The following is a 26,115-nucleotide window of genomic DNA, read 5'->3' on the forward strand; positions in this document are numbered from 1 at the left end:
AATAAATGAAACATTGATTACCAATTGGTGTCACCTCCGAATCTATTACAGCTGGACTGTACATGGGTGTCCCCTTTATCCGGGAGACTGGGTATAGAGTAGGGGCTGGACTGTACATGGGTGCCCCCTTTATCCGGGAGACTGGGTATAGAGTAGGGGCTGGACTGTACATGGGTGCCCCCTTTATCCGGGAGACTGGGTATAGAGTAGGGGCTGGACTGTACATGGGTGCCCCCTTTATCTGGGAGACTGGGTATAGAGTAGGGGCTGGACTGTACATGGGTGCCCCCTTTATCTGGGAGACTGGGTATAGAGTAGGGGCTGGACTGTACATGGGTGCCCCCTTTATCTGGGAGACTGGGTATAGAGTAGGGGCTGAACAGTACATGCCTGCCCCCCCCCCCTCTACAGTGAATGCTTTGAGAAAATATTAATTTAATATTTTAACTATTATCTTCTCCACTTTCATCGCCACTTTTAGAATTTGAACTCGTGCCTGACTAAGAGCTGGAGAAGGCTTTGCATTGTGGTTACAGTCTTGTGCTAACTTCATCTCTGGCCCCTCTGGACATCTGAAAACCCTTCCAGTCCATTTCAGCAGATTCCTGAACCCTGCCCAAACTCCCCACTCCTTTTCTTGGCTGGTTTTGTACAGGTGCTTGTTGGTTTTATCTTGCCCTTAACTGTCTTTGTTATTCATTATGGAAATTGCTGATTTATCTTATTTTACAAATTAACCTGAAATCCAAATTCAAACCACTGATCACTGTCCCAGATTCTGACTGGACTGACTTCCTCTCTGTCGACCTATGCTCGGTAAAGTGAATGGTGGTGGGAGGAACCCAGCCTATCGATCACCATTGCTGGTCACTATCACAGACTGTTGGTCACTATCACAGATTGCTGATCACTATCACAGATTGCTGGTCACTATTATTGCTGATCACTATTACAGATTGCTGATCACTATTATTGCTGGTCACTATCACAGATTGCTGATCACTATTATTGCTGATCACTATTACAGATTCCTGATCACTATTATTGCTGGTCACTATCACAGATTCCTGATCACTATTATTGCTGATCACTATCACAGATTGCTGATCACTATTATTGCTGATCACTATCACAGATTGCTGATCACTATTATTGCTGATCACTATCACAGATTGCTGATCAGCATGAGACAGTGGACCGCTGGTCAGTTGGTGATGAGCAGCCTCGCTGCAGCTCCACGTCCCGTCCGCTCCCGGCCCCGAGGGTGGAGAGACGCTGCGTCACCAACTGCACCATCCCCGCCCCGGAGCGGAGCGGAGCCGCCTGAACAACTCGCTCATCACTCGGAGCCCGGGAGATCCGGACAGTGACCGGGAGAGGCGGTCCGAGCCCGGACAGTGACCGGGAGAGGCGGTCCGAGCCCGGACAGTGACCGGGAGAGGCGGTCCGAGCCCGGACAGTGACCGGGAGAGGCGGTCCGAGCCCGGACAGGGCGCTGAGAGCTGGGGCCATGTCCCGCAGGAGCCCCGGGGCCGGTACCGTGTTGCTGCCGCTCCTCCTCCTCCTCCTGACCGCGACCTCCTGCTCAGCCGGTAAGTAACGGAATCAGCTCAGAGCCGAGAGAGGGACCGGGACCCGGATCAGAGCAACTAATGAAGCGAGCGGGAGGTCCGGGCTCCGGGTCTCGGGGCTCCCGGGCTCCGGGTCTCGGGGCTCCCGGATCTCCCGGATCTCCCGGGCGGGACGGAGCCGCGTGTCCTTCCGATGCGGGAATGTCAAACTGACGGAGTTTGCAGGTGACCCGAGAGACGGAGACAGGGGACCGGGAAACGGGGGAATGTGGAGCCGATTCACCGGGGGGGGAGCCCCGGACTCCGGTTGTGAAGCCGCGATCCTCCGCGGTCGGGGCGGGTCCGAGTTCCGCAGTGAGCGGATCAGCGCCAAACCGACAGAGGCAGCTTGCAGCAAAAGTACCCGCATCGCCCCTCCCCCAACTCCCCCACCCCCCTCACACCCCCCCCCGTGCCCCTCGCCCCGCCCCCGTGCCCCTCGCCCCCGTGCCCCCGTGCCCCTCGCCCCCGTGCCCCCGTGCCCCTCGCCCCCGTGCCCCTCGCACCCCCCCGTGCCCCTCGCACCCCCCCGTGCCCCTCGCCCCCGTGCCCCTCGCCCTCGCCCCCGTGCCCCTCGCCCTCGCCCTCGCCCCCGTGCCCCTCGCCCTCGCCCCCGTGCCCCTCGCCCCCGTGCCCCTCGCCCCCGTGCCCCTCGCCCCCGCCCCCTCGCCCCCGCCCCCTCGCCCCGTGCCCCTCGCCCCCGCCCCTCGCCCCCGTGCCCCTCGCCCCCTCGCCCCCGTGCCCCTCGCCCCCGCCCCCGTGCCCCTCGCCCCCGTGCCCCTCGCCCCCGTGCCCCTCGCCCCCGCCCCCGTGCCCCTCGCCCGCCCCCGTTCCCCTCGCCCGCCCCCCCCCCCACTTTGCTCTTCCTATCTCATCTCCCCAAGTCCACATGATCCAGTGCACCGCACGCTCCTCGGCTCCAACAGAACAGGAGTGGAACGCTTGATTGGTTGTCTTGTTATAATCATAAATTATTGTCCCTGACAGTTATTGATCTCACAGCTGGTTGCATCTGTTTGACACAATCTCCACCACTCTTGCTGGGAGCCCTCTACAGAAACCACAGATCTGTTGGAAAAGGAATTCTGATTGGAAGTCTCACTCCGGCCGGTTTTGGCTCCATGTCTTGCCATCCTCCAGTCACAGTATGAGTTCTGTCTCCTAATTACAGGCACAATGTTTGATATTTAGCATTTTATACAGACTGAGATTGTGTCCCTTTCAAACTTTCTTTGTCCAAAGACAGATTTCGTTTTTAGCTTCTCCTTATAATTGGGTCCTGCTGTCCTCTGCCAACACTGTGCACTACACCAGGATCATCCTGGAATGCAAAGATAACCCCCGGCTTTTCTTCTTCACTACAACTCACCTTCTTAAACCCCTCTCCCCTGCCCCTTCCGCCCTCACCTCCAACAAATGCAAGGAGCTCATGGACATGTTTATCTCTAAGATTGAGACCATCTGTTCAGCTGCCCCTGCTGCTTCCCTCACTTCCCCCTAAGTTTCCCCCTGCCCTAGCCCTGAACTCACATCTTTCTCTAGTTTCTCTCCTGTCTCCCCTCATGTCCTCTCTGAGCTCATCTTGACCATGAGACCCACCTCCTGCTCCCTCGACCCTATCCCCACCAAACTGCTGACCACCCAACTTCCCTTCCTGGCCCCCATGTTAGCTGATATTGTTAACGGTTCCCTCTTCTCAGGCACTGACCCCTCCCTATCAAATGTGCCGTCATCACCCCCTCAAAAAACCCACCCTTGACCCCTCTATCCTTGCAAACTACCGCCCGATCTCCAACTCACTTTCTTCTACAAAGTCCTTGAACGTGTCGCCTCCCAAATCCGTGCCCATATTTCCCACAACTCCATGTTTGAATCCCTCCAATCAGGTTTCCGCCCCTGCCACAGTACTGAAACGGCCCTTATCAAAGTCACAAATGACATCCTATGTGACTGTGACGATGGTAAACTATCTCTCCTCATCCTTCTCCACCTGTCTGCAGCCTTTGACATGGTTGACCACACCATCCTCCTCCAATGTCCAGCTGGGTGGGACTGTGCTCACCTGTTATCTATCCAGTCGTAGCCAGAGAATCACCTGAAATGGCTTCTCTTCCCACTCCCGCACCGTAACCCCTGGAGCCCCCCCCCCAAGGATCTATCCTTTGCCCCCTCATTTCTCATCTACATGCTGCCCCTCAGTGACATCATCCGAAAACACATCAGATTCCACGTGTACGCTGACGACACCCAGCTCGACCCCCCCACCATCTCTCCCGACCCCCCCACCATCTCTCCCGACCCCCCCACCATCTCTCCCGACCCCCCCACCATCTCTCCCGACCCCCCCACCATCTCTCCCGACCCCCCCACCATCTCTCCCGACCCCCCCACCATCTCTCCCGACCCCCCCACCATCTCTCCCGACCCCCCCACCATCTCTCCCGACCCCCCCACCATCTCTCCCGACCACTCCACTGTCTCTGATTTGTCACACTGCTTGTCCAACATTCTGAATTCGATCAGCAGAAATTTCCTCCAATTAAATATTGGGAAGACTGAAGCCGTTGTCTTCGGTCCCCACCGCAAACTCCATTCCCTCTCCCCGGCCACTGTCTGAGGCTGAACCAAACCGTTCACAACCTCGGTGTCCTATTTGACCCTGAGATGAGCTTCCGACCCCCATTCCCGCTCCATCACCAAGGCCGCCTGCTTCCACCTCTAACGTCTCCGTCTCCGTCTCCGCCCCTGCCTCAGCTCATCTGCTGCTGAAAGGGACAGGTGCGACTTTGGAACTCCGTGCTCCTGTCTTAACCTCGCACAGCTGAACCGGTCTTAAACAATATGGAGGACCCCCCCCCCCATGACACAAATCTTGGAAGTGTAGTGAACAGTGAGGAGGATAGTGATAGACTTCAAGAGCACATAGACAGGCTGGTGGAATGGGCGGACACGTGGCAGATGAAATTTACGCAGAGAAGTGCAAAGTGATACATTTTGGTCGGTAGAATGAGAAGGGGCAATATAAACTAAAGGGTACAATTCTAAATGGGGTGCAGGAAAAGAGAGACCTGGGGGTATATGAGCACAGGTTGTTGGAGGTGTCAGGGTAGGTTGAGAAAGCAGTTAAAAAGCATACAGGATCCTGGGCTTTATAAATAGAGGCACAGAGTACAAAAGCAAGGAGGTTATGATAAACCTTTATAAAGCACTGGTTCGGCCACAACTGGAATATTGTGTCCAATTCTGGGCACCGCACTTTAGGAAGGATATGGAGAAACAGTTCCCATTGGCAGAAGGGTTGAGAACCAGAGGACACAGATTTAGGGTGATTGGCAAAAGAACCAAAGGTGACATGATCTGGAATGTACTGCCTGAAGGGGTGGTGGAGGCAGATTCAATCATGGCTTTCAAAAGGGAATTGGATAAGTACTTGAAGTGAAAAAATTTGCAGGGCTACGGGGAAGGGTGGGGGAGTGGGACTAGCTGGATTGCTCTTGCAGAGAGCCGGCACGGGCTCGATGGGCCGAACGGCGGCCTCTTGTGCTATAACCATGTTATGATTCTACTTAAAGGGATCACGCAGGAGTTACAGGTTCATTGCAGGATTATTGCTTCTGGCTGCTGATGCAGTTGTACCTGCTTTTGGGGGTCTCCTATACTTGAATACTAGGACTAGGGGACAGAGCCTAAAAATTAGAATAAGAACTTTCAGGAGTGAAGTTAGGAAACGATTCTAAAGGCAAAGGATGGTCGAAGTCTTTAACTAACCTGATTGAGTTTTTTGATGAGATAACACATTTGATCGAGGTATTTAAAATCATGAAGGGTCCAGACAGAATAGAAAAAGAGAAACTGTTCCCATTGGCAGAAGGGTCAAGAACCAGAGGACATAGATTTAAGGTGACCATAAGAGATAGGAGTAGGCCATTCGGCCCCTCGAGCCTGCTCCGCCATTCAATGAGATCATGGCTGATCTGATTTTTACCTCAACTCCACTTTCCCGCCTTTTCCCCATATCCTTCGACTCCCTTGCTGATCAAAAATTTGTCTAACTCAGCCTTGAATGTATTCATTGACTCAGCCTCCACAGCTTTTTGGGGTAAAGAATTCCAAAGATTCACGACCCTCTGGGAGAAGAAATTCTTCCTCATTTCTGTCTTAAACGGGCGACCCCTTATTCTGAGACTATGCCCCCTAGTTTTAGATTCCCCCATGAGGGGTAACATCCTCTCAGCATCTACCCTATCGAATCCTCTCAGAATCTTGTATATTTCAATAAGATCTCCTCTCATTCTTCTAAACTCTAATGAGTTTAGACCCAACCTGTTCAATCTTTCCTCATAAGACAATGCTTCCATACCCAGAATCAACCAAGTGAACCTTCTCTGAACGGCCTCCAATGCAAGTATGTCCTGCCTTAAATAAGGGCACCAGAACTGTACGCAGTACTCCAGGTGTGGTCTCACCAGCACCCTGTACAGTTGTAGCATGACTTCCCTGCTTTTATACTCCATCCCCCTAGAAATAAAGGCCAATATTCCGTTTGCCTTCCAGATTACCTGCTGCACCTGTATGTTGACTTTTTGTGTTTCATGTACGAGGACACCCAGATCCCTCTGTACTGCAGCATTTTGTAGTGTTTCTCCATTCAAATAATATTTTGCTTTTTTATTTTCCTCCCAAAGTGGATGACTTCACATTTTCCCATATTACATTCCATCTGCCAAATTTTTGCCCATTCGCTTAACCTGTCAATATCCCTTTGCAGACACTTTGTGTCCTCATTGCAACTTGCTTTTCCACCTATCTTTGTATCATCAGCAAATTTGGCCACAAGACACTCTGTTCCTTCATCCAAGTCATTGATATATATTGTAAATAGTTGAGGCCCCAGCACTGAGCCCTGCGGCACCCCACTAGTTACAGATTGCCATTTTGAAAATGACCCTTTTATCCCGCCTCTTTGTTTTCTGTTAGTTATCCAATCCTCTATCCATGCCAGTATATTACCCCCAACACCATATCTTGTGCAGTAATCTTTTATGTGGCACCTTATCGAATGCCTTTTGGATATCCAAATATACTGCATCCATTGGTTCCCCTTTATCCACCCTGCCCATTACTTCCTTAAAGAAATCTAATAAATTTGTCAGACACGATTTCCCCTTCATAAAACCATGTTGACTCTCCTTGATTGTATTATGAGTCTCCAAACGTCCTGCTACTACTTCCTTAATAATGGATTCTAGCATTTTCCCAATGACAGATGTTAGGCGAACTGGTCTATAGTTACCTGCTTTCTGTCTCACTCCCTTCTTGAATAGGGTGTTACGTTTGCGGTTTACCAATCCGCTAGGACCTTTCCAGAATCTAGTGAATTCTGGAAGATTACAACCTACAGCACAGCTCCAACACTGGCATCTACCCGACAATGTGGAAAATTGCCCGGGTATGTCCTGTCCACAAAAAGCAGGACAAATCCAATCTGGCCAATTACCGTCCCATCAGTGTACTCTCAATCATCAGCAAAGTGATGGAAGGTGTCGTTGACAGTGCTATCAAGCGGCACTTACTCACCAATAACCCGCTCACCGATGCTCAGTTTGGGTCCCGCCAGGACCACTCGGCTCCAGACCTCATTACAGCTTTGGTCCAAACATGGACAAAAGTGCTGAATTCCAGAGGTGAGGTGAGAGTGACTGCCCTTGACATCAAGGCAGCATTTGACTGAGTGTGGCACCAAGGAGCCCCAGTAAAATTGAAGTCAATGGGAATCAGGGGGAAAACTCTCCAGTGGCTGAAGTCATACCTAGCACAAAGGAAGATGGTAGTGGTTATTGGAGGCCAATCATCTCAGCCCCAGAACATTGCTGTAGGAGTTTCTCAGGGCAGCATCCTAGGCCCAACCGTCTTCAGCTGCTTCATCAATGACCTTCCCTCCATCATAAGGTCAGAAATGGGGATGTCTGCTGATCATTGCACAGTGTTCAGTTCCATTCGCAACCCCTCAGATAATGAAGCAGTCTGTGCCCGCATGCAGCAAGACCTGGACAACATCCAGGCTTGGGCTGATAAGTGGCAAGTAACATTTGTGCCAGACAAGTGCCAGGCAATGACCATCTCCAACAAGAGAGAGTCTAACCACCTCCCCTTGACATTCAATGGCATTACCATCGCTGAATCCCCCACCATCAACATCCTGGGGGTCACTATTGACCAGAAACTTAACTGGACCAGCCATATAAATACTGTAGCTACAAGAGCAGGTCAGAGGTTGGGTATTCTGCGGCGAGTGACTCACCTGATTCCCCAAAGCCATTTTTTTTGTTATTCGTTCATGGGATGTGGGCGTCGCTGGTAAGGCCAGCATTTATTGCCCATCCCTAATTGCCCTGGAGAAGTTGGTGGTGAGCCGCCTTCTTGAACCGCTGCAGTCCGTGTGGTGAAGGTTCTCCCACAGTGCTGTTAGGTAGGGAGTTCCAGGATTTTGACCCAGTGACAATGAAGGAACGGCGATATATTTCCAAGTCGGGATGGTGTGTGAGTTGGATGGGAACGTGCAGGTGGTGTTGTTCCCATGTGCCTGCTGCCCTTGTCCTTCTAGGTGGTAGAGGTTGTGGGTTTGGGAGGTGCTGTTGAAGAAGCCTTGGTGAGTTGCTGCAGTGCATCCTGTGGGTGGTACACACTGCAGCCACGGTGCGCCGGTGGTGGAGGGAGTGAATGTTTAGGGTGGTGAATGGGATGCCAATCAAGCTTGATGGCACCCCATCCACCACCCTAAACATTCACTTCCTTCACCACCTGCGCACCGTGGCTGCAGTGTGTACCATCCACAAGATGCATTGCAGCAACTTGCCAAGGCTTCTTCGACAGCACCTCCCAAACCCGTGACCTCTACCACCTAGAAGGACAAGGGCAGCAGGTACATGGGAACAACACCACCTGCCTGTTCCCCTCCAAGTCACACACCATCCCGACTTGGAAATATATCGCCGTTCCTTCATCATCGCTGGGTCAAAATCGTGGATCACCCTAACAGCACTGTGGGAGAACCTTCACCACACGGACTGCCAGCGGTTCAGGAAGGTGGCTCACCACCACTTTCTCCAGGGCAATTAGGGATGGACAATAAATGCCGGCCTCGCCAGCGATGCTCACATCCATTGAACGAATGGAAAAAAACCCAATGCATCCTCTCTCTAGCCAATTCCTTTAAGACCCTTGGATGCAAGCCATCAAGTACAGGGGACTTGTCAGCCTTTAGATCCATTTGTTTACCTGATACTTTTTCTCTAGTGATAGTGATTGGTTTTAGTTCCTCCCTCCCCTTTGCCTCTTGATTTTCTACTATTATTGGTATGTTATTAGTGTCTTCTACTGTGAAGACAGATACAAAATATCTGTTCAATTCCTCTGCCATTTCCTTGTTTTCCATTATTATTTCCCCAGTCTCGTCCTCTAAGGGACCAATATTTACTTTAGCTACCCTCTTCCTTTTTATGTACTTGTAGAAGCTTTTACTGTCAGTTTTTATATTTCTTGCTAGTTTACTCTCATAATTTATTTTCTCCCTCTTTATTATTCTTTTCGTCATCCTTTGCTGGTTTTTAAAGTTTTCCCAATCTTCGGGCTTACCAGTAATCTTTGCCATGTTGTATGCTTTTTCTTTTAACCTGATACCATCCTTGACTTCCTTAGTTAGCCATGGTTGGTTCACCCTTTTTGTGGAGTCTTTCCTCCTCACAGGGATATATTTTTGTTGCGAGTCATAAAATATCTTTTTAAATGTTTGCCACTGCTTATCCACCATCAAACCATCTAATCTGTTTACCCAGTCCACTTTAGCCAATTCCACCCTCATTCCTTTATAATTGCCCTTATTTAAGTTTAATACAGTAATTTCAGACCCAAGATCCTCGCTCTCAAACTGGATGTGAAATTCTATCATGTTATGATCACTGCTTCCCAAGGGATCCTTTACTTTGAGATCATTAATTAATCCTGTTTCGTTACCCATTACCAGATCCATAATGGCCTGTTCCCTGGTTGGTTCTCTGACGTATTGGTCTAAGAAACAGTCCCTAATACACTCTATGAACTCCTCCTCAGGGCTATTTTTGCCAATTTGATTTTTCCAATCTATGTGAAAGTTAAAATCGCCCATGATTATTGCATTACCTTTTTTACAAGCCCCCCTTATTTCCTGATTAATATTTTGCCCTACAGTGTAGCTACTGTTTGGTGGGAGTAGTATATAGGCCCCCAGTGATTTCTTTCCCTTGCTTTTTCTTACCTCCACCAAAATTGATTCGACATCTTGATCTTCTGAGCCAAGATCATTTCTCACTATTATACCAATTTCATCCTTTATTAACAGAGCTACCCCACCACCTTTACCTTTTTTCCTATCCTTCCGAAATGTTAAATAACCCTGAATATTTAGCTCCCAACCTTGGTCACCTTGCAACCACGTCTCTGTAATGGCCACGAGATCATACCCATTTGTTTCTATTTGTGCCGTCAATTCATCTATCTTATTACGAATGCTGTGCGCATTCAGATAAAGAACCTTTAATTTTGTCTTTTTACCATTCTTTCCTACCCCGGCCCCATTTTCTCATGCACTCTTATGTTTGTACGCTCTGTCCCTTCCTGACACACTCTGTTTATCATTACCCCCATCACTTTCCTGTACTATTTGCTTGTCGTTTCTCTTTATCAATCTAAACTTCACCCCACCTGAGCCCTCCCCCCCTCTATTTAGTTTAAAGCTTTCTCTCTACCGCCCTAGTTATTCGGTTTGCCAGAACACTGGTCCCAGCACGGTTCAGGTGAAGCCTGTCCCAACAGAACAGCTCCCTCTTTCCCCAGTACTGGTGCCAGTGGCCCATGAATCGAAACCCACTTCTCCCACACCAATCTTTGAGGCACGCATTCATCTCTGATCTGAATTACTTGGCACAGGTGATTGGCAAAAGAACCAAAGGTGACATAAGGAAAAGGTTTTTTACCCAGCGAGTGGTTAGGATCTGGAATGCACTGCCCGAGGGGGTGGTGGAGGCAGATTCAATCGTGGCCTTCAAAAGGGAACTGGTTAAGTACTTGAAAGGAAAAAAATTTGCAGGGCTACAGGGAAAGGGCGGAGGAGTAGGACTAGCTGGATTGCTCTTGCATAGAGCCGGCATGGACTCAATGGGCCGAATGGCCTCCTTCCATGCTGTAACCTTTCTATGATTCTATGATGATGGATATGGGATTAAGGCAGGTAGATGCATTTATGTCACAGATTAGCCATGATCTGATTGAATGGTGGAACAGGGTTGAGGGGCTAAATGCCCTCCTCCTATTCCTATGTTCCTATAATAAATTTTTAGTACTCCACAGGGAGTGGGCTGGCTAGCTGATGGGCAACAGCAGGGGCACTGGTGGAGTGGCAGGGGTGGGGCAGGAATGCTGTCACCCTGAGAGTGGAGAACAGGTTCATGTTCCATGGAGCCACTGCCACTTGCTGCCTCCTGTTATGCGCCATCTTCTCCTGCAAGAAAGCGGGATGTGTGTCAGTGAGTGTCCTGCAAGATGTTTGGGTGATGTGGCTGTCATGGTTGAATAGCTGCCAATATGTGTGACCTGTGAGTTGTGGGTATGCAGCTTGCAAAAGTTGTAATTTGTGATGGTGAGATGAAGCAACTGATTGCAAGAGTTGAATACTGTTTGAAAGAATGTTTTGGTGTGTGGGAGATGGGGAGTGTGGTGCTGAACAACCTTTAATCCATGTTTTGAAGGAACTCAACAGTTTGTAACCATAAGGTCGGGACCTGCATCTGTGATTTACGTGTGCGATTTCTGATCTCCATTTAGACCCGTATCTTTTGAAAATATGAGAGTCCCGCAAACTTTGAGCAGCCAAATTGTTGGTCATTAAAAATTCCAGAGTTCTGATCGTCACCATGCTGCACTGTACTGCAGCACAGATTCACTTAAGCAGTGACTTCCACCTCTTCCTGCAGCCTCACTACACCTCCCCTTTAAGAGGTGCAGGCTGCCTTTAAGTGGTGCTGGCCACTCGCGATATCTGGGCCCCCTGCTGGTGAGCAGCCACTCAACGGCACAGGTAGCGCAGGCTGAACGCAGCAATCAAGTAAATCACCAGGCAGCACGAATGTTATGTGCTGCCTGCATCTCAACAACTGGGCACGGGTTAATCGTGCACCACAATCCCAGTGCACGTTTTTGGGGGTTAACCAATTTAACCCTCATACTCTCTTACACCCCTCAATCGCTTAGTTTGTCAAGATATAACCTGTCCTGTTCCCCCTTGGATTGCTGACACTATCTGCCTACACTATTTCCCTGAATAGTCTGTATCTCACATTCCTCACTTTCTGCCTGAAGCAATTAAATGTAAATTCTTTGTCCCTCTCCCTCTTCTGAGTTCATGCTCCTGATTACAGTTTCCGGTTGTGCCAATCTATGAATATTATGAGTAGTAAGGCCTAGCTCCTGCAGTGCTGCGTTAGCCATTGCTCAGAGTCTGCTCCATTTATCATTTCTGTTTCCCATGCAGTTTTCAGTTTGCCATTAATTCCAGGGACAAACACCATCTTCAACATTATGGTGAATATTTTTAACAGATGCATTCAGGAAACCTGAGTATTTCTTAATTTCTTTGTGGGTATTTTCTCCCTCTTTCTCTTCCTCCCTCTCTCTCTCTCTCCTTCTCTCTTTCTTCTTTCTTTTTTCTTTCTCTCTCTCTCTCTCTCTCCCCTTCTCTCCTCCCTCTGGGTTTTTATTCTCTTGCGCTCTCTCGCTCTCTCTCTCTTCCTCCTCCTCCCCCTTCCCCCCCGGGTATTTATTCTCTCTCTCTCTCTCTCTCTCTCTCTCCTTCTCTGGCGATTCTCTCTCCTTCTCTGGCGATTCTCTCTCCTTCTCTGGCGATTCTCTCTCCTTCTCTGGCGATTCACTCCTCTCTTCTACTCCCTCGAGAATTCTAATAGATTTGTGAGATGTGACTTGTTTCTAAAATGATGTGAGCATTATTCGTTAAAAGGTCGTCAATGACTTGCACATAACAGATTCCTTCTCCCAGTCTATCTGGATAAAGTCCACCATTATTGCTGCCCTATTAATTTTACACACCTCTCTGAATCGTCTGTAGATTTCCTCTTATTGTTAGCTGTGGCTGTGGTACCATTCTTGCCTCTGAGTCAGAAGGTTGTGGGTTCACGTCCCACTCCAGAGATTTGAGCACAAAATCTAGGCTGATTCTTCCGGTGTAATACTGAGGGAGTGCTGCATTGTTGCAGGTGCCATCTTTCAGATGAGATGTTAACCCGAGGCCCTGCCTGCCCTCTCAGATCGATGTAAAAGATCACATGACCGCTACTTGAAGTGCAGGGGAGTTCTCCTCAGTGTCCTGGGCCAATATTTATCCCTTAACCAACATCACTAAAACAGATTATCTGATCATTATCAAATTGCTGTTTGTGGGATCTTGCTGTGCGCAAATTGGCTGCCATGTTCCCTTCATTACAACAGTGACTACACTTCAAAAATACTTCATTGGCTGTAAATTGCTTTGGGACATCCTGAGGTCATGAAAAGTGCTGTATAAATATGCAAGTCTTTCTTTCTTAAATTCCTTTCAACGTGGCACTCTGTGAACAGACGCAGTATTGCAACTCAACTCTGTTCCTTTGTTTGAAGCCACAGAGATCGTTTGTATATTATTATTTGCAGCAACTTTCCTTTCTAAAGTTGAAACCTCTTCCTTAATAAGTAATCCTTCCCCCCCAACCCTTCTCTGTCTCTTCTAAAAACATTATAACCTGAAGTGTTTCATTCCCATCATACCCTCAGTTAATGCAATTTCCTATTTTGCTTTTTTGATTCTAGTTCATCAATTTTATTCCTAATGCTTCTTGATTTAGTAAACATTTTCCTTGTTAGTAACCTTCACTCCTGTTAGAATCAAAGACTCTTAGAGCACAGGAGGAGGCCAATCGGCCCATCATGCCTGTGCCTCTCACTGTACTCTTTGTTTGTCTCCTTAAGGTAAGTCTCACTCGCTGCTCCTAGCCCCTGGTATTTTGTCATTTTCCCTCTCACCCCGAGGGAGTTGTTAATCCTGATGAACAGATAGTCTTTTTATGAATTGGCAGAATCTGTGGGAATACTATTGTTAGAATGACTTTTGGCCATGAAAATCCCGCTAATTTCATTGCTTCTGGAACATTCTGCCCCTTTCTGGACCAGTTGCTTCAACTTCAGGAAATTCTAAATGATTTTAACTAAATTGGGATTTACTTTTTAAAAAAAAATGAAGGGATTATTTAGATTCCGTAGTTTGTGTGTGAACCATTCAGTAGTCGGGTGTCAGACTTTCCTGGGGTTTGAAGACTAGTCACACAGGACCAGCTGTGATATTTTTAGACACTAAAGCTTTAGGGGTTCAGAGCCTCTTACTGCAGATCCTATGAATATTTTATTGGAGTAATTCCATTTTGAGAGTAGTTGCCTGAACAGCAGGGTTTCAATTGACACTCAGACTCTCTCCTCGGGATCCAATGCTACCTCTTACTCCTTAGACATTACCTCCTATTGTAGGGATTCAAGCAAACGCATCGGACGTCTGTGCTATAGTTTGATTCTCATCAATGGCCCCTCCTTCTATGGCGGGGTGTGATTAGGCAGTTTAAATTTTTCGTTGTCGTCCTCATTCTTTGGCTTTGTGCTTTTTTTTTAACATCTTTTGAATATTCCTCCTGGTGCTCACGTTCACAGCAAGGACAATGGTCATCAGTGGACTGTGGATATTCACCAGATCCTTACAGCAAGTTGAACCTGCAGATCCCTGTCTGTAAATCACTATTTCAGCTAATTGACATCTCCCTCCATTACTCCCAGAAATTGCACTGATTGGAGCCAGTTAGAGCAGCATTCCTGAACTGCTCTCCGATTGGCCACACATTTTTGGTGCAGTGAGTAATGTTGTACATTCCTGAGAGCTTCAAAATTGTTCTCCCAATTAAGGAACTCCTTGTGCTGAGTTTTTGAATTCTAGGATACCTGCTATTTTAACTGAAATCTTAACCTGTTTGTCAATGTCCATGTCACCAGGTTTACATTATTGCTCAGTGCGGGGTTCCAGCAGTACTCAGGTGATGGTTGTGCCAATTTATCCGGAGAGAATTTGCTTGTGTTCAGCCTAATACAGTAACCAGACCATAAAAACAGATACTGCCATACACAGAATGTCAGTGAATCACAAGGCAGTGAGTTGATCAAGCAGTTCTGAAACGATCATTAACTACTGACTTGAATCTTGGATGATTTATAAAATTCCCAGCCATGAGATTCAATAACTGACTTCCACCTAATGGTGAATACAGGTTAGAATCAGAGAAAGTTACGGCACAGAAGGAGGCCATTCGACCCATCGTGTCTGTGCCGGCCAAAAAAGAGCTATCCAGCTTAATCCCACTTTGCAGCACTTGGTCCGTAGCCCTGTAGGTTACAGCGCTTCAGGTGCACATCCAGGTACTTTTTAAAGTACCACCCTTTCAGGCAGTGAGTTCCAGACCCCCACCACCCTCTGAGTGAAAATATTTCTCCTCAGCTCCCATCTAATCCTTCTACCAATTACTTCAAATCTATGCCACCTGGTCACTGACCCCTCTACTAAGGGAAATAGGTCCCTCCCTATCTACTGTATCTAGGCCCTTCATAATTTTTTATACCTCAATTAAGTCTCCCCTCAGCCTCCTCTATTCCAAAGAGAACAACCCCAGCCTATCCAATCTTTTCTCATAGCTCAAATTCTCCAGTCCTGGCAACATCCTCGTAAATCTCCTCTGTACCCTCTCTAGTGCAATCACATCTTTCCTGTAATGTGGTGATCAGAACTGTACGCAGTACTCTAGCTGTGGCCTAACTAGTGTTTTATACAGTTCTAGCATAACCTCCCTGCTCTTATATTCTGTGCCTCAGCTAATAAAGGAAAGTATTCCATATGCCTTTTTACCACCTTATCTACCTGTCCTGCTACCTTCAGGGATCTGTGTGTCTACACCCCTCAGTTTCCTCCCATTTATTGTGTACTCCCCTGCCTTGTTTGCCCTCCCCAAATGCATTACCTCACACTTCTCCAGATTGAATTCCATTTGCCACTTTTCTGCCCACCCGACCAGTCCATTGATATCTTCCTGCAGTCTACAGCTTTCCTCCTCACTATCAACCACACAGTCAATTGTTATATCATCTACAAACTTCTTGATCAAGCCCCCCGCATTCAAGTCCAAGTCATTAATATATACCACAAAAAGCAAGGGACATAGTACTGAGCTTTGCGGGATCCCACTGGATACAGGCTTCCAGTCACAAAAACACCCATCGACCATTACCCTTTGCGTCTCCACCACTGAGCCAATTTTGAGCAATCCAACTTGCCACTTTCCCTTTTACTTTTTTGACCTGTCTGCCATGTGGGACCTTGTCAAAAGTCTTACTAAAATCCATATAGACTACATCAAACACGTTGCCCTCATTGACCCTCCTTGTTACCCCCTCAAAAAATTCAGTCAAGTTAGTCAGACGTGACCTTCCCTTAACAAATCCATGCTGACTGTCCTTGATTACTCCATGCCTTTCTAAATGACGATTTATCCTGTCCCTCAAAATTGATGCCAATAATTTGCCCACCAAGGTTGGACTGACTGGCCGATAATTACTCAATCGATCTCTTTCTCCCTTTTTAAACAATGGTGCAACGTTAGCAGTCCTCCAATCCTCCGGCACCACGCCTGTAGCCAGGGAGAATTGGAAAATGATGGTCAGATAAGAACATAAGAACATAAGAAATTGGAGCAGGAGTAGGCCAATCGGCCCCTCGAGCCTGCTCCGCCATTTAATAAGATCATGGCTGATCTGATCCCAACCACAAATCTAAAGAACACAAGAAGTCGGAGCAGGACCCGGCCACATAGCCCCTGGGCCCTCTCCGCCACCCACAGGGCATTGACCGATCCGAACTCAGCTTCATGTCCAATTTCCTGCCCGCTCCGCATAACCCCTAATTCCCTTTACTTCGAGGAAACTGTCTATTTCTGTTTTAAATTTATCTAATGATGTAGCTTCCACAGCTTCCTGGGGCAGCAAATTCCACAGACCTACCACCCTCTGAGTGAAGAAGTTTCTCCTCATCTCAGTTTTGAAAGAGCAGCCCCTTATTCTAAGATTATGCCCCCTAGTTCTAGTTTCACCCATCTTTGGGAACATCCTTACTGCATCCACCCGATCAAGACCCCTCACAATCTTATATGTTTCAATAAGATCGCCTCTCATTCTTCTGAACTCCAATGAGTAGAGTCCCAATCTACTCAACCTCTCCTCATATGTGCGCCCCTTCATCCCCGGGATTAACCGAGTGAACCTTCTTTGTACTGCCTCGAGAGCAAGTATGTCTTTTCTTAAGTATGGAGACCAAAACTGTATGCAGTATTCCAGGTGCGGTCTCACCAATACCTTATATAACTGCAGCAATACCTCCCTGTTTTTATATTCTATCCCCCTAGCAATAAAAGCCAACATTCCGTTGGCTTTCTTGATCACCTGCTGCACCTGCATACCAACTTTTTGATTTTCTTGCACTAGGACCCCCAGATCCCTTTGTACTGCAGTACTTTCCAGTCTCTCGCCATTAAGAAAATAACTTGCTCTCTGATTTTTCCTGCCAAAGTGCATAACCTCACATTTTCCAATATTATATTGCATCTGCCAAATCTCCGCCCACTCACCCAGCCTGTCTATATCCCCTTGCAGGTTTTTTATGTCCTCCTCACTCTCTACTTTCCCTCCCATCTTTGTATCATCTGCAAATTTTGATATGTTGCACTCGGTCCCCTCCTCCAAATCGTTAATATAGATTGTAAAGAGTTGGGGACCCAGCACCGACCCCTGTGGAACACCACTGGTTACTGGTTGCCAGTCCGAAAATGAACCATTTATCCCAACTCTCTGCTTCCTGTTTGATAACCAATCCTCCACCCATGCCAGAATATTACCCCCAATCCCGTGATTTTTTATCTTAAGTAATAATCTTTCATGTGGCACCTTGTCGAATGCCTTCTGGAAGTCTAAATACACTACGTCCACTGGTTCCCCTTTATCCACCCTATACGTTATATCCTCGAAGAACTCAAGCAAATTTGTCAGACATGACTTCCCCTTCATGAAGCCATGCTGACTTTGTCCTATTAAATTATGCTTATCTAAATGTTCCGTTACTGTCTCCTTAATAATAGACTCCAAAATTTTACCCACCACAGATGTTAAGCTAACTGGCCTATAATTTCCAGCCTTCTGCCTACTACCCTTTTTAAATAACGGTGTTACATTAGCAGTTTTCCAATCTGCCGGGACCTCTCCTGAGTCCAGGGAATTTTGGAAAACTAACACCAAAGCATCCACAATCCCTACTGCCACTTCCCTCAAGACCCTAGGATGGAAGCCATCAGGTCCAGGGGATTTATCCGCCTTGAGTCCCATTATTTTACTGAGTACCATCTCCTGAGTGATTTTAATCGTATTTAGCTCCTCCCCCCCGAGAGTCCCCTGTTTGTCCAGTGTTGGGATATTCTTAGTGTCCTCTACTGTAAAGACTGAAACAAAATATTTGTTCAGCATTTTTGCCATCTCCATGTTTCCCACCATTAATTTCCCGGTCTCATCCTCTAAGGGACCTATGTTTGCCTTAGCCACCCTTTTTCTTTTTATATAACTATAGAAACTCTTGCTATCTGTTTTTATATTTTTTGCTAATTTCTTTTCATAATCTAACTTCCCTTTCTTAATCAATCCTTTAGTTACTTTTTGCTGTCTTTTGAAGAATTCCCAATCTTCTATCCTCCCACTAAGTTTGGCTACCTTATATGTCCTTGTTTTTAGTCGGATACTATCCTTGATTTCTTTACTTAGCCACGGGTGGCTGTCTTTTCTTTTACACCCTTTTTTCCTCAGTGGAATATATTTATTTTGAAAGTTGTAAAATAACTCCCTAAATGAACACCACTGCTCATGTACCGTCTTACCCTTTAATCTATTTTCCCAGTCCACTTTAATCAATTCCGCTCTCATACCATCATAGTCTCCTTTATTCAAGCTCAGTACGCTTGTTTGAGAATCAACCTTCTCACCCTCTAATTGGATATGGAATTCAACCATGTTGTGGTCGCTTCTCTTAGCAGCCTGGGATACTTTTCATCCAGGCCTGGCGATTTATCTACTTTCAAAGATGCCAATCCCCTTAATACTTCTTCTCTCACTATGTTTATCCCATCCAGTATTTCACACTCCTCCTCAAGTACAGTGTCTGCATTGTCCCTCTTTTTTGTGAAGACAGATACAAAGTATTCATTAAGAACCATACCCACATCTTCCGCCTCCACACTTAGATTACCTTTTTGGTCTCTAATAGGCCCTACTCTTTCCTTAGTTATCCTCTTGTTCTTTATGTATTTATAAAACATTTTTGAGTTTTCCTTAATTTTACTTGCCAGTATCTTTTCATGCTCTCTCTTTGTGTCGAAAACTTAATTACCTATTATATACAATGCATTAACTCCAAACACTTATTTTCAGACGAGTAAGAATTTATTAAAAGAAACTTGTATACAAGGGAAGGGGGTTCTGAACAATGGTCAGAACAACCTCTTCACTGAACAAAGGAAACAGTTCACATTTATACAGTTTAATTAGTAATGTCTACCTGTCATAGAATATGGGCGTACATGTACATTCTTTATTGGTTCAAGTGGTTAGTCAATCAAAATAGGGAACCCACCCTCTGGTTTCTCATGACTGCCTCGTGATTTTTTTAAACACTGTCTGGGAAAGTAATTTTCCTTAATAAACAGTCTTTCTTATCAGTGGGTCTGTACCTATTCTCAAGGCTATATGGTCATTCATTTCTGTTAGACAGTTATCAATATGAGCAAACAATAGCTCTTCTGTATGTCTTTGGTGAGAACTAAAACATAGGCTTTCTATTGTATGCAGCTGGTCAGTTAACATGGTCAACTTATCCATCATGCATTTCTTCTTTTTTTTGGTTTTTAAGGGTATTAGAAAATTAATATGGTCAAGTCCACATTTATAGTTTAGGTGTATTAGAAAGTTAATATGGTCAGGCATCTCTTTATGGTTTTCCACATTCTCCCCTTTTGTCCTTTATAAAAAAGGACAATACTCTAATAGAGCATTATTCCACCCAGACGTTCAAACTCCTCCTGCACCTCATCCTGTGTCACCCCTACTTGCACCATCAAATTTGTGGGCGCTATATGTGTACCCAGATTGGACATCATAACACAGCAGCATTTGACAAAGCAATAGGCTATAAGAATTATAACAACAAATATGACTAGTCCCTGAACTAGAGAAGTCCCAATAGAACCCAGCCATCCTGTTGCCCAGCCCCAAAGAGTGAACGAAGGGGGCTGCTTGAATTTCTCAACTTCCCTTTGAATGTGATCGGCCAAATTAGTAATATTCTCTGAACTATCAGGTATGTAGGTACAACATTCAGATCCAATTAGTGCGCATGTTCCTCCTTTCTCTGCCAATAGGTAATCAAGGGCCATACGGTTTTGTAAGGTGACCGTACGAATGGCTATCATTTCTGCGCTTATTTCCTTTAAGGCTTCTGCCGTATCATTAGCAACTATTTCCCAGATATTGGCTAATTTAATAATTTCTCTGGTGGCCATGCTCACTCCCCACCTAGGGAAAGCAATGGCCCAGAATCGGTCAGCCTCAGTAATTACCCTCTTTACTCATTGCCCAGTAGGATATTGAGGCAGGGATGATGAGTGTCAGACATATGGGATTACATATCCCAAGTAACATGATCCTGTCCATCTTTGAGGCAACCATGGGTATGCCTTGTGGCCACAAATAAAGTAGGTTTCATTAAACGCAGTAACTGCAGGGGAATTCTTTACGTATATTCTATCTATGTAAATTTGGCCACCTGTGCAAGGCTTCCATCTGATGGTACTACTGATGCTGGTTTCTGTCATATTTAAATACTGAGTGCAATTACTCCATCCCATTACATCACCCCCTACTGAATTCTTACTCAAACATATTGCTCCATTCGTTCTTGGTGTATTTGTAAGGACTGGAAAAGGAGGTTTATGGGTCTGATCGTAATTAGGTTGGTACCACCCCCGAAATCTGGTTTCACATTTTGTTGTGATTGTGTACTCCTTCCATTGCTTTCTCACAAACATTGTCTTATTTGTTCTCGCACTCATCCAGCCACTATCTCGCATTCTGTTCTCATTAATTTCAATTTGATTTATTACCCACTCTGCTATTTCTTGGGAAGTTAGGCGGATTGGTCTGAGGGGAATGCCTCCCTTGGATTGAACTGGGATATGTGAGCACATCCAGCAACTAGAGATACCTTGACGCTTTGCATACATATATGACATGTATAAAAAATATTGACATGCAGTTCCCTTGAAACACGATTGAGTCTACTTGCAGCAGGGGTTGTAACAGGTTCTATGCTAATTCCCACCTACACAATCAGGCACGCCGAGCCAACTATTCTCAAATGATCTAACAGTTTAGGATATGCCATGCTGCAACAGTCTCTTATAACAGTTTAATTAATCAGTCAGTTTTTTTTTGCTGGTACGCCACTGCCGGGGTCCTTGTATGGGGATTTATGGGTTAATCAATCAACTACTAGGCCTGACCTTTGAACTCGAGATTGGGACCCACCCCTTTATATCCCTTAATCCAAATTTTATCCCTATAATATCCTCTTAGATGCTGTACCTCATCTTAACCAGGTTCCCTTCGTGTTGGCCACCAGTCCGTGTGGAAGAGAGGCAGAGCATCTGATAATCCTATCAAACTATGATTGTCTTCCCTTTTATATGCACCTTACCCCAGCGGGTGCTACTCCCGGTACCATTAAGATGTGTTCTTAGTTGAAATCACAGAGACAATGGGGACATTCTCACCCAGGCTCTGTTTTACTATCTTTGCCAAACCTTTCATCCTCTGCTTACATTTATTACATGCCATGAAAATCAAGAATCATATTACAACAAACTGCACTACGACTAATACATGTGAAATTAATCTAATCTGAGGATGGATCTGTATATTCAGTCCCCAATTCCAGAGGTCATCTCACCAAGTGTGACTTTAATTTGGTCAATGTCATGCTTAATATTTTTATTGTCCTGTTGTAGGTTATAATAAACCTTCTGGGAGAGGCGTATCTCCATTCGCAATGCTTTCAAGTATTTAGGCAACAGGGGTGTCAGATACCCAAATGTGTCCTGATATTCTTTTAAGTCCTTTTTTTGATATCCTCAGAAACTTGTAAGGTGGTGAGGTTATGCCAGTGTATCTCTACCAGTTCCTCGGGTCCAATCCGAACCGGGACTTCAGGAATGGAGTAGAACTCTGGACTTAAAATATCACAAGTTAGATTGGCATATTTAAACGTTTTCAAATTAGTTGTAACACAGTATTCGCCCTTTCCGGCATATGCCACTTGAGTGGGTTTTAGATCCGCCTCAAGGGCCTCCATGGTACAGTTAATATCCTGATTGGTACCGGTATTGTTAAACCCACACTGTGTTCTGGGCTGTGTCCAACACTATGTGGACATACAGTGACAGCATGTCTAGTAATACATCCCTCTAATTTTGTTCCAGCCAAATTCCCTTTAATTTTTTTTTCAGCCTATGGTAACATATTGTGATGGGATATGTGCATTCCGTCCTTCACTACCCCAATATTCTGTACTTGGTACACCTCTCGTCCCTGGGTTTCGGGTGCCATCACCAGTATTACTAGTACCAACCCTAGGAGCCCTCCTCCGTCAGGTTTACACTCCACTTAAGTGGGGTACACCCGCACCATTGCCCTGAATTGGCAAGGGGTGATGTTCTTGTTTGCTAACAGCCGGTCGGAGGTACCACCTCCATCATGCCCACAGGTCAGGTTCACCCTCAGTTTGTTGATTCGTTATCCATAAGGGTACTTCCCCTGCCTGTATCTGGGCTTGGTTCTCTCGTGTCTGTTCCACAATCCAGTTACCACATGTACTGCAGATGTCATTAGCAGCCGCCTGCTGAGATACATTATATTCCTCTTTTATTAATTTATTAATGGTTTGGGCATGTGTTTCTAGCACTGTAGCTATCCTTTGCAAATGTATGGTCAGCATTTGATCCTCAGACAATTCCTTATTTGTATTTTCATTTATTTTTAAAATATATATCTTTAATGCGAGACCCTAAATCTCTGACCTTTTGATCTAATGTTGCCAAATCAATGGTGTTAACAACTGAGGCACCCGTATTAAAGGCAGTTGCTGTATCACTTATCACAGATCTTTTACGTCTCCACATTTGTCTATCTCTTTTACGATGTCCACCTCCATTCCATGTCTCGCTTTGTTTTAACACTTGAGTTAGGAGGTGTTGATATAATTGTTGAGTTTTCTTAGCATTCTCAATGAGAGTTATATAATTTGTCAGGGAAGGTCTCCCCACTTTGGTCAGATCTTGTATTGGAGCTACTATTGATGAATAGTTTCAAATAAAATTGAATAGCCCCAGAACTTGTCAAACTTCCTTATCATACTGTGGCGGGGTAAAACTGATAGGCGTTTAGTACCCTGTGTCAGTACATAGCTCAGTTAATGGACTTCCAATTGTCTAACCTATGCTTTCTCTTCATATGATTTGTTTTATATTCCTTTCTTATCAATTTTTTTCCACTGTAGCATTGTCTGTGTGGAAACTTATATCTCAGTCAATTGTAGCCTTTGGCATTTCCGAGTAATTGGGTCAATTTTAATAGCATAACCTATACCAATTGTTACCTCATGTTCACCTGTGTTCTGGGCAAGCCTCAGACAGTTCCCAACCGACTGGGTCATTTCTATCTGTTTGAACTGCTCTTGGCATGACAATCTGGCTTCTTGGGATGGAAGGGGTTAACATTAACCGGCTCTCGTGGTAGCAGTAATGTGATACTTCTCCCTCTGAGATTAAGTTTCCACATTCCACCCCACCCCGCCAGACTCTCAGCAAATTTTCTCCTCACACAGGTTTGACTGATTTTTTCACTTCTCACATTTGTGGATTGCTTTACACTATATATTTTGCACACTATTTTTGAGATTTATTTTAATCATAGTGTTTTCTCCAATGTTTCTTATTAACCAACTTGTTTGCTTGCAGCTTCTTTACTTTCTTTTCAGACTCTGCTTTAACTTTGTAAACAGCCTTTTCCCTAATCTTATCCTTCAGATGCCAATTAAAATCCAATATGATCATTATCACTGTCTTTTTTTATCTATTCCCTCAGGGGAGGAGGATTCAAGGATCCTCACCATGCACCCTGAAGAAAGAGGGTGTCTCCCTTCAAAATTCACAAAAATCATTGTTTTTATCAAGAGACAATAAAACTGTTTAAACAGTACCTGCTCTTTCCACTTTCAGAATGCTGTGACTCCAAAGGTATCAGACCAACATCTTAAAAAAACTAGTGCAGTCCAAACTCTTAACTTCAGCAATACGGAAATAAGGGTTAGTTATTTCTTGCTTGTAAAAACCTTAAGGGGTAGGGGAAGAATCGATCACAATAGCACAAAATGCTTCGAAGATCAAATTAATTTGTAACCAGAGATCATCCTGCAACTTGTAATTCTTTAAAGCTGCACTTTATCTTTTCTTTTACAATTAAACCTCATTTTGTCAATTATTTTATATAAATGCAAAGGTTGTTGCTGGTGAATTGAAAACAGATGTCAGTGTCCTTGGAAGGGGTTAACTTTTTTTTCAGAAACAAAACGACGGAGCCAGATATCAGATTCACGCAGCGTTCTCAATATACATCAACGTAATTTTCACACAAATTCTTTTTTTGTTTTAAAAATTCATGCCGGGAAATAACATCTCCCATCGTACATTTTAGTTTATAGTAAGTCTTCATAAGTTTTATAATTTGCTCGTCATACACAACTATAGCTTTCCAATTCATTTTTTTTTTCACGTACTTTTAGTGGGTATGATTATAACCAACTCTCCGAGCTGTTCCAGCTTTCCGACTTTTCCTATCACGGTGATACCAGATAGCTTTTCTTTTAATCTGTCCCGTTATTTTTTTTTAACCTTTTTTTTAACCACAGCCAATCGCAAGATAAAAATTCAAAATGCCAATTTTTTTTTTGTGAAGATCCCATGTCTGGAATTTGACATGTTCATATTTTATAAGAACCAGAATTTAATAGGTCACTTAACCTCAATAACTCCAATTTTAATTCAGCAATCTCAGAATTAAACATAAGACAAAACAGATACATTACACAAAAGAAGAAAACACGTAAGATGCAGTAAGAAGGGGGTGTGGCCCACAACACCGACAGAAAACACTCACAATAAGGACAGGCTTTTTAAAGAGACAGTACACTGAAAACAAAAGAACCTTTCTTTTTCGGGTCTCTGTCTTTTAAACATTTTTCTAATCACTTAATTCTATCCACATTAAATGTGCCGTCTTCGGGAAAAGGATATTTTCTAGTCCTGGTCCATTTGGACCAAACTATCAACTCGTCAGTTGTTTCTTTCCCAAAGTTTCTGTACATGTAAGCAGCAGGTGTTCCCTTTGGAGGGATTTTGCATGCGCTGGCGCCCATGGCTTCTATTTACAATCGCTACAATATACTACACAACGATATAACGGTCACCGATCCGCACTTGATAATTCAGCTGATTGGACAAGACGTCATGTGTTCTCTACACCTACTTTAGGGTCCTGGCCTTCACGTGGGGTTAAAACCCTCTTAATAACCAGCTCAGGCTAGGTGCGTGAGAGAAACGTCTGCTATTAGTTAAGTCAGCTGACTTATGCAAGATTTTTTTTCCAAAAGTGCTTCTCCTTTTGAGAAGGGGGAACACTATTAGTGTTTCTATCTAAACACTTAATTCATCAGGTAAACCAGAATTTCACACTTTTCCAAATCTGCGACATCCACACCAGTCTGCGTTTGTCGCCACTACAGACTTGTAATTTCACACTTTTCCGAATTACGCAACATCTAGTCTGCGCTTGTTCAAATTACAACTTACACTTAAAATTTTTCACACAAGTCCGTAACCTGGTTACCCCTCTCTCTTTCCCTGGAGCCTTTTTTTCACTAGCAGCTGACCGTCTGTTGGTCCTTACAGCAACCTCAACGTCACTCTAGTAATCACCAGTATCACAGATCTATTCCGTTATTGCTCTCTCAGCCCGTTACTACAACACCACAGCTGACAATATCGAGTAATCTGTCGCGTGTCTCTTTTTTTTTTCCCTCTTTTTTTCTCCTTGTCTATAAGAAACATATTTCCTATGATCGGCTTCCAATTCCTAAAGGCAAACAGAAGAATTAGTCACGTCAGTTAATGCATACCCTTATCAATCGCAGTGT

General features: G+C 45.2%; 1 protein-coding gene across 1 annotated transcript in view; it reads left to right on the forward strand.

Moving 5' to 3' along the window:
* The first annotated feature begins 1,333 nt into the window (after positions 1–1,333).
* Positions 1,334–26,115, forward strand: part of cntnap1 (contactin associated protein 1) — a 96,427-nt gene continuing 71,645 nt past the window's right edge. The window contains exon 1 of the mRNA XM_067969300.1: positions 1,334–1,592. Within this exon, the coding sequence (XP_067825401.1) occupies positions 1,511–1,592 (82 nt within the window). The 5' untranslated portion in view covers positions 1,334–1,510. The remainder of the gene's footprint in view (positions 1,593–26,115) is intronic.

The sequence above is a fragment of the Heptranchias perlo genome, chromosome 30, assembly GCF_035084215.1.
Source record: "Heptranchias perlo isolate sHepPer1 chromosome 30, sHepPer1.hap1, whole genome shotgun sequence".
In the NCBI taxonomy this organism is placed as follows: domain Eukaryota; kingdom Metazoa; phylum Chordata; class Chondrichthyes; order Hexanchiformes; family Hexanchidae; genus Heptranchias; species Heptranchias perlo.